The sequence below is a fragment of the Mobula hypostoma genome, chromosome 14 (genome assembly GCF_963921235.1).
Source record: "Mobula hypostoma chromosome 14, sMobHyp1.1, whole genome shotgun sequence".
Lineage (NCBI taxonomy): Eukaryota > Metazoa > Chordata > Chondrichthyes > Myliobatiformes > Myliobatidae > Mobula > Mobula hypostoma.
Genome location: NC_086110.1, coordinates 46,212,882 through 46,226,971, shown reverse-complemented (window position 1 = coordinate 46,226,971; position 14,090 = coordinate 46,212,882). Strand labels below are relative to the sequence as shown.

The 14,090-nt window shown below is 43.9% G+C and overlaps 1 protein-coding gene across 1 annotated transcript in view; it reads left to right on the top strand.

Moving 5' to 3' along the window:
• Positions 1 to 14,090, top strand: part of mvda (mevalonate (diphospho) decarboxylase a) — a 48,596-nt gene that overhangs the window by 18,939 nt on the left and 15,567 nt on the right. Inside the window, exons 4-7 of the mRNA XM_063067062.1 lie at positions 6,727 to 6,873; positions 7,133 to 7,332; positions 12,003 to 12,077; positions 12,989 to 13,204. Of these exons, the coding sequence (XP_062923132.1) occupies positions 6,727 to 6,873; positions 7,133 to 7,332; positions 12,003 to 12,077; positions 12,989 to 13,204 (638 nt within the window). The remainder of the gene's footprint in view (positions 1 to 6,726; positions 6,874 to 7,132; positions 7,333 to 12,002; positions 12,078 to 12,988; positions 13,205 to 14,090) is intronic.

Genomic DNA, 14,090 nt, shown 5'->3' with positions numbered 1-14,090 from the left:
TTGCTCCTTTAACGACTGGAGAATGTTGTTATTCTCTGCCATATGCTTCTGTATGGGGTCGAGAGCCTTTTCCAGTAACTCCTTTAGCATGTGTTCTACCGTTTCTTGCAGCGATTCCATCTCCGTTGCCATTATTTGTCTAATTAGCATAGCTATTTCTGCGGATGAATCGCTAGCTTGGTGTCATCTGCTGGTATCTTGTTTCCTGGTTGAATTTGAATCTTTTTTTGAAGCCATGTCTTTAGCTAGACCTTTCTCCAACTCAGCCTTGTACTAAAACTGTCTATGAGCCCTGAAGAACTTGAAAAAGGAGGGTTGTATGTCAGCGCTCAATGCTGTGCTGCCATCTTGCCTCGTGCCTCACCGGAAGTCGGCTTTTTTCCTTAAAGATGTGCTGGGTGCGTTCCAGCCACCGCTGTATTCTTCGCGGCCCGGAGATTGGGGACCACTGAATTATAAGACCATAAGACCATAAGACAAAGGAGCAGAAGTAGGCCATTCGGCCCATCGAGTCTGCTCCACCATTTTATCATGAGCTGATCCATTTTCTCCTATTTAGTCTCACTCCCCTGCCTTCTCACCATAACCTTTGATGCCCTGGCTACTCAGATACCTATCAATCTCTGCCTTAAATACACCTAATGACTTGGCCTCCACTGCTGCCCGTGGCAACAAATTCCATAGATTCACCACCCTCTGACTAAAAATATTTCTTCGCATTTCTGTTCTGAAAGGGCGCCCTTCAATCCTTAAGTCATGTCCTTTCGTACTAGACTCCTCCATCATGGGAAACAACTTTGCCACATCCACTCTGTCCATGCCTTTTAACATTCGAAATGTTTCTATGAGGTCTCCCCTCATTCTTCTAAACTCCAAGGAATACAGTCCAAGAGCAGACGAATGTTCCTCATATGTTAACCCTCTCATTCCCGGAATCATTCTAGTGAATCTTCTCTGTACCCTCTCCAACGTCAGCACATCCTTTCTTAAATAAGGAGACCAAAACTGCCCAGAGTACTCCAAGTGAGGTCTCACCAGCGCCTTACAGAGCCTCAACATCACATCCCTGCTCCTATACTCTATTCCTCTAGAAATGAATGCCAACATTGCATTCGCCTTCTTCACTACTGACTCAATCTGGAGGTTAACTTTAAGGGTATCCTGTACGAGGACTCCCAAGTCCCGTTGCGTCTCAGAACTTTGAATTCTTTCCCCATTTAAATAATAGTGTGCCCGTTTATTTCTTCTGCCAAAGTGCATAACCATACACTTTCCAACATTGTACTTCATTTGCCGCTTCTCTGCCCATTCTTCCAATCTATCCAAGTCTCTCTGCAGACTGTCCATTTCCTCAGCACTACTGGCCCCTCCACCTATCTTCGTATCGTCAGCAAACTTAGCCACAAAGCCATCTATTCCATAATCTAAATCGTTGATGTACAATGTAAAAAGAAGCGGCCCCAACACTGATCCCTGCGGAACACCACTGGTAACTGGCAGCCAACCAGAATAGGATCCCTTTATTCCCACTCTCTGTTTCCTGCCAATCAGCCAACGCTCTATCCACGTATGTAACTTTCCCGTAATTCCATGGGCTCTTATCTTGTTTAGCCTTATGTGTGGCACCTTGTCAAAGGCTTTCTGAAAATCCAAATATACAACATCCACTGAATCTCCCTTCTCTAGCCTACTGGTAATTTCCTCAAAAAATTGTAATAGGTTTGTCAGGCAGGATTTTCCTTTAAGGAATCCTTGCTGAGTTCTGCCTATCTTGTCATATGCCTCCAGGTACTCTGTAATCTCATCCTTGACAATCGACTGCAACAACTTCCCAACCACGGATGTCAAGCTAACAGGTCTATAATTTCCTTTTTGCTTCCTTGCCCCCTTCTTAAATAGCGGAGTGACATTTGCAATCTTCCAGTCCTCCGGAACCATGCCAGAATCTATCGACTTTTGAAAGATCATCGCTAATGCCTCCGCAATCTCCACAGCTACTTCCTTCAGAACACGAGGGTGCATTCCATCTGGTCCAGGAGATTTATCTACCTTTAGCCTATTCAGCTTCCTGAGTACTTTCTCTGTTGTAATTGTGACTATGCACACTTCTCTTCCCTGCCACCCTTGAGTGTCCAGTATCCTGCTGTCTTCCTCAGTGAAGACTGATGCAAAATACTTGTTCAGTTCCTCTGCCATCTCCTCATCTCCCATTACGATTTCTCCAGCATCATTTTCTATCGGTCCTATATCTACTCTCACCTGTCTTTTACTCTTTAAATACTTGAAAAAGCTTTTAGTATCCTCTTCGATATTATTTGCTAGCTTCCTTTCATAGTTAATTTCTTTTCTCTTAACGACCCTCTTGGTTTCCTTTTGTAAGGTTTTAAAAACTTCCCAATCCTCTCTCTTCCCACTAATTTTTGCTTCCTTGTATGCCCTCTCTTTTGCTTTAACTTTGGCTTTGACTTCTCTTGTCAACCACGGTTGCATCCTTTTTCCACTCGAAAATTTCTTCTTTTTTGGAATATACCTGTCTTGCACATTCCTCATTTCTCGCATGAACTCCAGCCACTGCTGCTCTGCCGTCTTTCCCGCCAGTGTCTCTTTCCAGTCAACTTTGGCCAGTTCCTCTCTCATGCCACTGTAATTTCCTTTACTCCACTGAAATACCGACACATCAGATTTCGGCTTCCCTTTTTCTAATTTCACAGTGAACTCAATCATGTTATGATCACTGCCTCCTAAGGGTTCCTTCACCTCAATCTCTCCAATCACCTCCGGTTCATTACACAATACCCAATCCAGTACAGCCGATCCCCTAGTAGGTTCAACAACAAGCTGTTCTAAAAAGCCATCTCGCAGACATTTTACAAATTCTCTCTCTTGAGATCCAGTGCTGACCTGATTTTCCCAATCTACTCGCATGTTAAAATCCCCCACAATTATCATAACACTGCCCTTCTGACAAGCCTTTTCTATTTCCAGTTGTAATTTGTAGTCCACATCCCTGCAGCTGTTTGGAGGCCTATAAATAACTGCCATCAGGGTCTTTTTACCCCTGCTATTCCTTAGCTCAACCCATAAAGATTCTGCACCTTCCGATCCTATATCACCTCTTTCTATCGATTTAATATCATTTCTTACCAATAAAGCCACGCCTCCCCCTCTGCCTACCTTCCTATCCTTCCGATACACCGTGTATCCATGGACGTTCAGCTCCCAGAGACATGCATCCTCTAGCCAGGTCTCAGTGATGGCCACAATATCATACCTGCCAATCTGTAGCTGTACAACAAGATCATCCACCTTATTCCTTATGCTGCGTGCATTTAAGTACAACACCTTAAGACCAGTATTTGATACTTTTTGCTTTGATTTCACTGCAACTTTATTGCACTTCAACTCATCCCAATGGCTACACATTTGCCCCATCACCTGCCTGTCTTTCCTGACATCTTTACTGCTCACTATCTTAGATTTATTTCTGTTTTCCCCTTCCTCCGATCTATTATTCCAGTTCCCATCCCCCTGCCAAATTAGTTTAAACAATCCCTAACAGCTCTATTAAACTTTCCCGCCAGGATATTGGTCCCCTTCGGGTTCAGGTGTAACCTGTCCTTTTTGAACAGGTCATACTTCCCCCAGAAGAGATCCCAATTATCCAAGAATCTGAAGCCCTGCCCCCTGCACCAGTCTCTCAGCCACGCATTCATCTGCCTGATCCGACTACTCTTGCCCTCGCTAGCATGCGGCACAGGTAGCAATCCTGAGATTACTACCCTGGAGGTCCTGCTTCTCATCTTCCTTCCTAACTCCTGGAAATCTCTCTTCAGGACCTCCTCCTTTGTCCTATCTATGTCATTGGTACCAACATGTACCAAGACAACTGGCTGCTCACCCTCCCCCTTTAGAATATTCAGGACCCGATCCGAGACATCCCGTACCCTGGCACCTGGGAGGCAACACACCATGCGGGTATCTCTGTCAGGCTCACAGAATCTCCTGTCTGTTCCCCTGACTATGGAATCCCCTATGACTACCGCATTCCTCTTCTCCTTCCTTTTCTCCTGCACAACAGTGCCAGAGACCCGGTCACCGTGGGCATCCCCCGTCAGGTCATCCCCCTCAACAGCATCCAGAACAAGATATTTGTTGCTGAGGGGGACAGCCACAGGGGTGCTCTCCACTATCCGGGCATTTCCCTTCCCTCTCTTGACAGTGACCCAGTTTTCTGACCCCTGTAGCCTAGGGATGACTACCTCCCTGTAGCTCCTGTCTATCACCTCTTCACTTTCCCTGATAAGCAGTAGGTCATCAAGCTGCAGCTCCAGATCCCTAACACGGTCTCTGAGGAGCTGCATCTCGGTGCACCTGGCGCAGATGTGCCCATCAGGGAGGCTGGAGGTCTCCCAGGATTCCCACATCTGACACCCTGAACAAAGCACTAACCCTGCAGGCATGCTATCTAATTCTACAGGAATGAAACAGGAAAAATAAGTGTACTCACCTACTTACCTCACCAAACAGACGAACTTTGAAAATCGTTAGCTCATACCGTTAGCTGTGAGAGCCCTGCTGTTCCTGTCTGTCCGGGCCGATTCGCGAAAGGGGTGGGGGGGGGGAAGAAAAAAAAAGAGTTGGCGCTTCGCTCTCGCCTCTTCCCGTTTACCGCCGAAGCCTGTTGAAGCCAAAGCCCTACACTCTGCTCCCACTCACTCTGCTGCCCGCTGTGTAGGGTGGTCTCCTTTTTAAACTCTCCGCGCGGTCCTGCTGACGTCACGTGCCTGCGCAGTCTCGCCCTTCTTGCACTCGAAGAAGTTTTTTAAAAAACTGCCTTTCTTCAGAAATCAGCTCCCACAACGCTCTGTAGTCCTGATCCAAAGGAGAGCCACTTATAAGTCAATGGCATCATAACATTTTAAGTAACGTTTTGATATTAAACACACAGCACATATTTTCCTCGTATGAACATATAAAATCATTGCAACACACCAATACCGCTGAATCAGTGGGAGCCCTGGGCTTGTTTTCCTGCAACAACGCGGTCCTATCGAGGGGTGATGGGAGACAGCGATACTCAAAGGGGGTTCCTTATGTCCAGTCTATTCCGCAATTTAGTTTTCGTTGCATTCATTGCAGAAAACTCCACTTCGCAGAAATATGTTGGAAATGGAAGCAACATTTTCAGTGCTTTCGTGGCTATCTCAGGATATTCAGCCTTGACTTTGATCCAGAATGCCGGCAGAGATGTTATGTCAAACATACTTTCCAGCCCACCGTCATTTGCAAGCTCGAGGAGTTGATCTTTTTCCTGTGCTGACATGGGAGATTGACTGGAATCATTCACAAATGCGTCATGGACCCATTCCTTTGCACGTCTTGAGTCACTGATGCCTCTGGTGCGTTAAAATTCAACAGTGCGTGACGGAATGAGGAAAGGTGCAGCTGACTCATATCGTTTCATATCGCCAAATCATATTGTTTCCTCGCTACCTGGTGGTTGGAGACCACTCTTAGCACGAAGAGAGACCAATCAGGATGTTCGCTCTCCCTCTCTCTCTCAAAAAGAATCTATTTCCGGGATATTGTATTATCATTTCCAGGGGTCAGGGAGCCACTATCGATATGTGGGAGACTCCCGGAACTTCCAGGAGAGGTGCGATGTTTGGAGTACTTGCATTAGAGGCAGTTCAGGTTCGTTCCACTCAATTGACAAAAAAAAACTAAAATTGCTGGAAGCACTTTGTGCAGGTCAGACTACTTTCTTTCCAGACTGGTCTAACTGGTTCTTCTCCACCAACATCTTCATTCATCACTTTATTGAATAACTCCTTCAATTCAATGCACTTTCTGACCACCAAAATGGGGAGGAACCATCATGCACTCCTAAGTCTCCCGGTGATCATTTGGTCTTAGTATTTGAAGATGACGTTCAGGCTGCCTCAAGATAGTGAATCCAAGGAATGCATCTGGTCCGGACAGAGTACCTGGCTGAGTACTGAAGACCCGTGCTGACCAACTGGCTAGTGTATTCTCGGGTATCTTCAACCTCTTGCTCTGGCAGTGTGTGGTACCCACCTGCTTCAAGCAGGCTGCAATTGTACCGATGTGCAAGAAGAGCGTGGTAACCTGTCTAAATGACTGTCGCCCAGTGGCACTTACATTCATAGTGATGAAGTGTTTTGAGAGGCTGGTGCTGAAGCATATCAGCTCCTGTCTCAGCAGTGACTTGGATCCACTCCAGTTTGCCTACTGAAGCAACAGGTCCAAAGCAGAAGCAATCTTGTTGGCTCTTGAAAAGCAGCATCGATAATCCGAGATCCCCACCACCCAGGCCATGCTCTTTTCTCACTGCTGGCATTGAGTGGAAGGTACAAGAGCCTCAGGACTCACACCACCAGGTTCAAGAACAGTTACTACCCCTCATCCACCAGGCTCTTGAGCAAAAAGGGATAGCTACACTCATTTAAGGACTCTGTTATGTTGTTATTTATTTATGTCTGCATTTGCATATTGTTATTTATTTATGTCCACAGTTAACATTCTTTTAATTTCTGAAATTCTAGAATGATCCTCTTTTTGTTGCTTTAATTTTTTTTTGAAGTACAGTTTCAGACACAGTTAATTTTTAAGCCAGGTTTTGAAAGTATTAAAATAATGCTTTGTAATTGCATAGCTATTTAGGTTTGCAGATGCTCAAGAACTTGTCTTTTTTCCTCTTCCCAGTCCGTCGTCTAGCAAGAAAAAGGAGAAACAGTGGAGATGAAAATTCCAACACGTTAACTCTCAACTATAAAGTACATATCTACTCTGTAAATAACTTCCCCACAGCAGCAGGTCTGGCATCCTCTGCAGCTGGTTATGCTTGTCTGGGTAAGTAAGTTGGGAGATTCATTATAGACCTTTGATTATGCAGAGGCCAGAATTTTGGACAGTGGGCCTTGAACTACAGCTATGAACCTGCAGGAGAAAATTGATTTTTCAGTTGTTGACAGCAATTTTAAAGTCCAACTTTATTAAGAGATGATTCAATTGTTGCTTTTAATATTTTGGTATGTAGAATTTGCTGATCACAACCCATTGCTGGTATATTTTGGTGTTTTATATTAAGTATTACTACTTTCTTTTGCAGTTTATGCCCTTGCCAAGTTGTTTGGTTTAGAAGGAGAGCTCTCAGAGATTGCTCGCCAGGGCTCAGGCAGTGCATGTAGAAGCATGTATGGAGGGTTTGTTCAGTGGAGTATGGGAGTGAAGGAAGATGGAAGTGATAGCATCGCTCAGCAGATTGAACCAGAAACCCACTGGCCTGAGCTTCGAGTTCTCGTATTAGTGGTGAGTGCCGAAGCTGAGTAAAGTGATTATTTTGAAGGAATGCCTCTTTTGGCTCTACGTGTGTGGAGACTGCATTTTTAACAACTGTTTCTGTATGTTATTTACAAACGTAATTCTTCATGAAAACTTGGCTGGATCCAGACAACAAGCTTCAACCAATTGGGTTTAAAAACAGAATTTTGAAGCCTTTCAGGCACCATGTTTTATATTAAAAGTAGATTTCAACCAACTCAGCAGCTAGTATAGAGTAAGGGGATTGGTTATCTAAAAATTAGTCTGATTTGGATGGTGGACAGACACATGCTGAGGAGGCAGCAGTTAGAAAATTAATGATACAGTAAATATCTTTTATCATCAAGCAGCTTTAGTATTTCTGTATAACAATGTGCAGGAGAGAGTTCCATTGAAGACTATACCAATCATCACTATGGTAGCATACTGTTCATGTGTACATTGAGTTTATCAGTGTGTTATATATTTTGTTATAAGGAGCAAGTGTAATGGAATTTCTTCTGCATATTGTCATAATATGTAGGGAAACATTGGATTTTTTGTTAATTTTCTATAAATACTAGACAACGGGGTGACCCGTTGGGGCATCCTTTGAGAGAAGGGTAATGCAGTCTGATGTGACCAGAATGAACATTAAATTTTCCTGAATGCTATTGGTATCGCTTTGCTTTGGAAACTGAAGTAGTAAACTTCAGTTTATTAAAGAAGAACGACGTGTAGCAAAGCAAATATAGCTCCTCCTCGTTTAACGAAGGATACTTTTGATGGCATCATTTCTGGCTTATCTGCCATCAGGACATCTCAAATGTCCTCTTTCTTTAAGGATCATGGTTTCCCTTCTGCCATCATCAATGATGCCCTCACCCACATCTCCTCCATTTCCCACACTTCAGCCCTCACCCCATCCTCCTCTCACCACAACGGGGACAGAGTTCCCCTTGTCCTCACCTACCACCTCACCAGCCTCTGGATCCAGCACATTATCCTCTGCAACTTCCACCACCTTCAATAGGACCCCACCACTAAACACATCTTTCCCTCTCCACCCCTCTCCGCTTCCCATAGGGGTCGTTCCCTCCACGACTCCCTGGTCCACACATCCCTCCCCACGGATCTCCCACCCGGCACTTATCCCTGTAAGCGTAAGTGCTACACCTGTCCCTATACCTCCTCTCTTGCCACCATTCAGGGCCCCAAACAGTCCTTCCAGGTGAGGCAACACTTCACCTGTGAGTCTGTTCGGGTCATCTATTGCATCCGGTGCTCCCGGTGCGGTCTCTTCTACATCAATGAGACCGGACGCAGATTGGGGGACTGCTTCATCGAGCACCTCCGCTCTGTCCGCCACAACGGACAGGATCTCCCAGTCGCCACCCACTTCAACTCTCCTTCACATTCCCATTCAGATATGTCCATATGTGGCCTCCTTTACTGCCAGGATGAGGCTAAACTCAGTTTGGAGGAGAAACACCTCATATACCGTCTGGGTAGTCTCCAGCCTCTGGGCATGAACCTCCAACTTCCGGTAATTCCCTCCCCCTCCCTTCCCCCATCCTTGTTTCACTCTGACCCCTCCCCCAGCTCCCTATCACCTCCCTCATGGTTCCGCCTCCTTCTACTACCCATTGTGCTTTCCCCTATCCCTTCTTCACCTTTCCTGCCTCTCACCTCCCTGCCTCCCCTCCCCAACCCCCACCCCTTTCCCCTTACTGGTTTTTCACCTGGCACCTACCCACCTTCTCCTTCCCACCCTCCCTCCACCTCCTTTATAGGGCCTCTGCCTCCTCCCTCCTGGTGAAGGGTTCCTGCCCAAAACGTTGACTGATCATTTCCATGGATGCTGCCCGACCTGCTGAGTTCCTCCAGCATGTTGTGAGTGTTGCTCTGCCACCCCTGTGCCTCTTGTTGTCATTCTGGAGACATGCAGCCCTTTCATCCCCCGTCTCTTCATCTCTTCTGCTGTTTGTTGTTTGTCTCTGATCCTGGAGACGTGCATGCCTCTCCTCCTCTGTCTCTTCTTCTCTCATCTGATTCTTGTTCTCTCCTTCTCCTTGCTGCTTCCCGACTACGTCTGGCGTCATCTCTTGACCATAATGCCCCCCTTCCCTTTCCACGCGGCATAATTAGGCTGACCATTTTTTTTTACCCTAATGCTGTCTAGAAGATACGAAGCAGTAACACCAAGGATGCTGATTATTCTTGATGATGTGTTTGGTGCTCTCCTAAATGGATGTGATATAGTCACCGCTCTCTTTTGACTGCAGCAAAGGGTTTTATGGGTGTCTCGAAGTATGTCATTACAATAAGATTTAATTATCTGTTATTGACGGGTGGCAGTTTGATCTGTCCCAATCTGACTCTTGCTGATGGTGATTAGCAGAATGTGACCTCTCGAAATAGAGCTGCCCTGCCCTTTTGCTCCAGTAGGTGTCGCTGCTGAGGCTGGCTGTGCGCATCCCAATTTCCATGATGGCGGATTGGCTGTCGGGTTAAAAGGGAGCCTGTTTATTTTGGTGAATGAGCAATTTTATACTAATATATAACCCTGAACTTTGCCTGCATTCTGTAAGTTAGTGCATTTTAATTCGATTTAGCCAAAAAAAGTGCCGCAGTAATGCACCATTTGTGGTAATTGGAGGTCACAAACAGACAGACAGAGCATGAGAGTTTTAGTCGTATAGAGATTTCTGCAAAGAGAAAGGATTGGAGATGGACAGATTGTACATTGATTAGGATGGGAGAGAAGAAACCAGTTCTATATTCCCCTGTGTTGGTAAAAGGACTTTTGAATGAGGCATTATATACATACATACTATATGTATCATTGTAAGATTCTGATGAGAAACCACAGATATCCATATTTTTTAAATAATTCAAAGCTAATTAATGTGCACTCAACAAGCCAGTTTCTGTGGAATTGTTTCAAAGTCAAGGTTTTGAAACAGAGATGAACCAATACAGAGATCATGCTAAAGTTAGGACGCAAATGAATTTGTACAAATAATCGTTGATAAATTTAGCCCCATTTGATAGTGCCACATCCACCATGTTGAAGAGACAACTCATAATATTTTGTCTCCAAAATCCCCTTGATTTCATCAGAGCTGAAATGTGAAAGTGTAGTACAAGATGTGTAGATCCTGACCTTCATGTGTGGCTTAGCTGGCAGAACAGTTTCTACTGAAAGGTGGGCTACTGGCACCTTAAAACTAGTCACTTTGGGCAGATGGGCTCGTCAGCTATTGCTGGCAGTATGTAAAGGAAAACTTAATTCAAACCTTCGCTGGCTTGCAGCTATGCCCACTTTGGGTGTAAAGCTCAAGGGAGAAATCCAGAGCTGAAGTCCCCAAAAGCAGTCCTACGCTGAGTTCAGTGCTGACTGGCAACTCCTGCGAAGCTGCTGGTACCAAAATCTATTGCTCTCTCGTTCATCAGCTGCTTGGAGAGGGGAATCCTGCTACATGCGCAACAGTTTGCTGTCCATATTGTGTGGCCTTGCCTTGTGTATCACGTAGACAGCTGGCACACAACATCTATGGTCGACCCTGATGATCTTCTAAGCAGATTGTTTAATAAAATCTGTGCTAAAGCATCCTCAACATAAGCTAACATAAAGGTGATTAAAACTTCCAAAAGAAGTATCTTGTTTTTACAGTAGTTTTGTGAATTCAAGGAAGTGATTTATTCTGTGAGTAGCGAGGAAACCTATTTTAGTTTAATTGCATTCCATCAAAGCAGTCAAGGAATTTTAACTTGTGCAACTAAGGAATAAAAGATGACTCACTCGTATTAACATTTGTAACAATGAAAACAGCAGATGGGCTATTTAAAAACTCATGGATCATGAGGTGAAGGGAAACAGCAAACGTTCCCTCTGGCCTAACTTCAGCACTGTGATTGTCTTTTAACTTCTATTTGAAGTAGCCCAGCATACTGCTCAGTTGTATCAAAACTTCCTCCCACAACTCACTAAAATAAGCTTCTCAAAGACACTGAGTGATGACCCTGTCATCCACATCTATCCCAAGAATGAACATAAAATAGATTAAAACATCTTAATGAGGATGTATAACCTAATGACATATAACCGAAAACATCTTAATGAAGGATATATAACCTATTACATGGACCTTGTGCTGGAAAGTGGAATTATGTTGGATAGTTTTATTGTCTGGCACACAGGATGGGTGAAACAGTTGTTTCCTGCATCATAAATCTCTGATGTCAGAGTTAGTTAGTTGGTGCATACACCTACCATAGTTTTTGCACTTTGCAATTTGCTTCATTTTAGTCTTCTTTCACAATTCACCTTGTTACTGCCAGTGCATGATTTTGAAGCTGTCACACTCTAACGTCAGCCCTTGCTTTCTATTTCAGCAAAGAAGGAAATATACTGAATTTGTTATGAAAGTGTGTTGCTCATTCTTTCTACATACTTTTTCTGCTAGTCATTTAAGGAAACCTAGTTTATACTAAACTCAGTTTCTGGAAAAGTAAAGGTCATCAGATGCCATGCTCAAGCCAGCCTATTAATGTTAGTGTTAGCCTGGTATCTAATTCTTAAGTTCTAAGTCTCCTGGTTTGAGTGCTTTTGATCTCCCTGGTAGTGAATAGGACGAGAGGTCGGCTACTTATATATTTTGTTCTTTTTTTTACAGGTTAATGCGGAACAAAAGTCGGTCAGTAGTAGTTCTGGGATGCAAACCAGTGTCAAAACGAGTCCTTTACTGAAGGTGTGAAATTCATACATTGGAAGCACTCTTGATCTTTGTTAATTGAAAAACTGGTTGTATGGAGGATTAATACCAAATTCATGTTCGTCTTCCTTGTAAACTGATCACACCCTAATGCCAGCTGTTCACTGTTTGTTTATGTATTGAGATGCAGGGGGAGTAGGGCCTTCCAGCCCTTGAGTCATGCTGCTCAGCAATCCCCTAATTTAATCTGGACCTCATCAAGCGACAATTTACAATCACTAATTAACTTGCCAACCGCTACGAGGAGGAAACCGAAGCACCCCGGAGGAAACCCAGGTGGTCACAGGGCAAATGTACAAACTCCTTACAGGCAGATTGCCTGAACTGTAAAGTGTTTTACTAACCACTACGCTACTGTGCTGATCCTCTATCCTTTATTATAGAAATTATTTTAAATGAAACTAGGTGTAAATTATGGAATATAGGATATGTTTAAAAAGTCAGAGGTTAACATGGTTCTAATGATTGTTTTGAGTTGAATGAGCAACAAATACTGACCAAAGCATCAATTTTTTGCTTCTCTTCAATCATGCTGTGTGATGTCTTGTCCTTTTTATATCCAAGAGGATACATAATTCCATCGGTCATGCACATTTCCTCAGAATCCATTTAAGTGTCAGTCTCTTCCTCGGGACTGGAACTTACACCCTTCTAACTGAGAGGCAGCCACGACTGACACAGGGTATGGATGGCGTCAGTTGTGCTTAATCAGAATTTAATGGAAAGTGGATAGCTAAGTAGCAGATGGTTCATACCTGAAATGATGTGAGCATTTTCTATTCTGAAAGAATGTCACTGATCTGAAACATCATTGTTGTTTTGCTTTGTAGACACGCAACCTGACTTGCAAATATTTCTGGTTTACGTGTGCACTTTTTGTTTTGCAGTATCGAGCTGAAATTGTTCCACAACAAATGGCGAAAATGATTGAAGCCATCAAGCAACGTGATTTTGAAACGTTTGGTCAGTTAACTATGAAGGACAGCAACCAGTTTCATGCCACTTGTCTTGATACCTTTCCACCAATCTTCTATCTTAATGAAACTTCCAAATGTATCATTAATTTGGTACACAGATACAACTCTTACTTTGGACAGACACTGGTATGTTGACCAGTAATATCTAGATATACATTTAAAAGATGTATAAATAACTGCTTAAATGCAAATATTCTCCCTTTCTTAAACTATTGGGATTTGTGCATTTGGCTTGCACCCTGAATCTGGCTTTCATGTGGAGACTAGCTTACCCTTTAATTACAGTTCAGATCAGGCCAGCAGACAAAGAAAGTCTCTTGCATAGCAGTGTTAAGTTTATCAAACAAGGCAGATGATTCGAGCCCTGTTACAGTGTACACTGGGAAGCAATTTGAGAAAGATAGTCTACTGACCCAAAATATCTTCCAGAAATTTATGGTATTTGTTTTGTGCAGATATCACAATAATTCATTAGTAATCCAGTTTTCTTAGATCTTTGTTTTATCTCTTTAGGAGTTGCCTCTATCTGCTTGACAAATGGGACTTTCTTCCTCAATAGACGGCTGTTTTCCCTGCAATTTGGTGCTCTAATTTATGGTCTTGTCCTTCTATAATGATGCTTCAAACGTCATGATTATCTCTCCTGCACTTATACAAGAGATTTTTCACAAGAGACTGTATACAAGAGGTTTTATTTTCTCTATTACAAAACCTTCCTTGCTATCTCCATCTTCGCCCACCAAACCACCCCCCCCCCACCACCACCTCACTCTCATCTACCTTTTTTTGGCCGCCTCTGTGTACCTCACTCAGCTTCCAACTCCACCCCTCCCTCTCCACTGCAGGTCATCCTTTACCACTCCTTGGTTCTCCAATCACCCACTGGCCTCGATTCACCATTCTCCCTCTCCTCTGTATAACAGGCTCCTCTCTCCTCTCCATGCTTGGTCCTGATGCAGACTTTCAACTCAAAACACCAACAATTCTCCTCCCCACGCAAATCGTGTTTGAC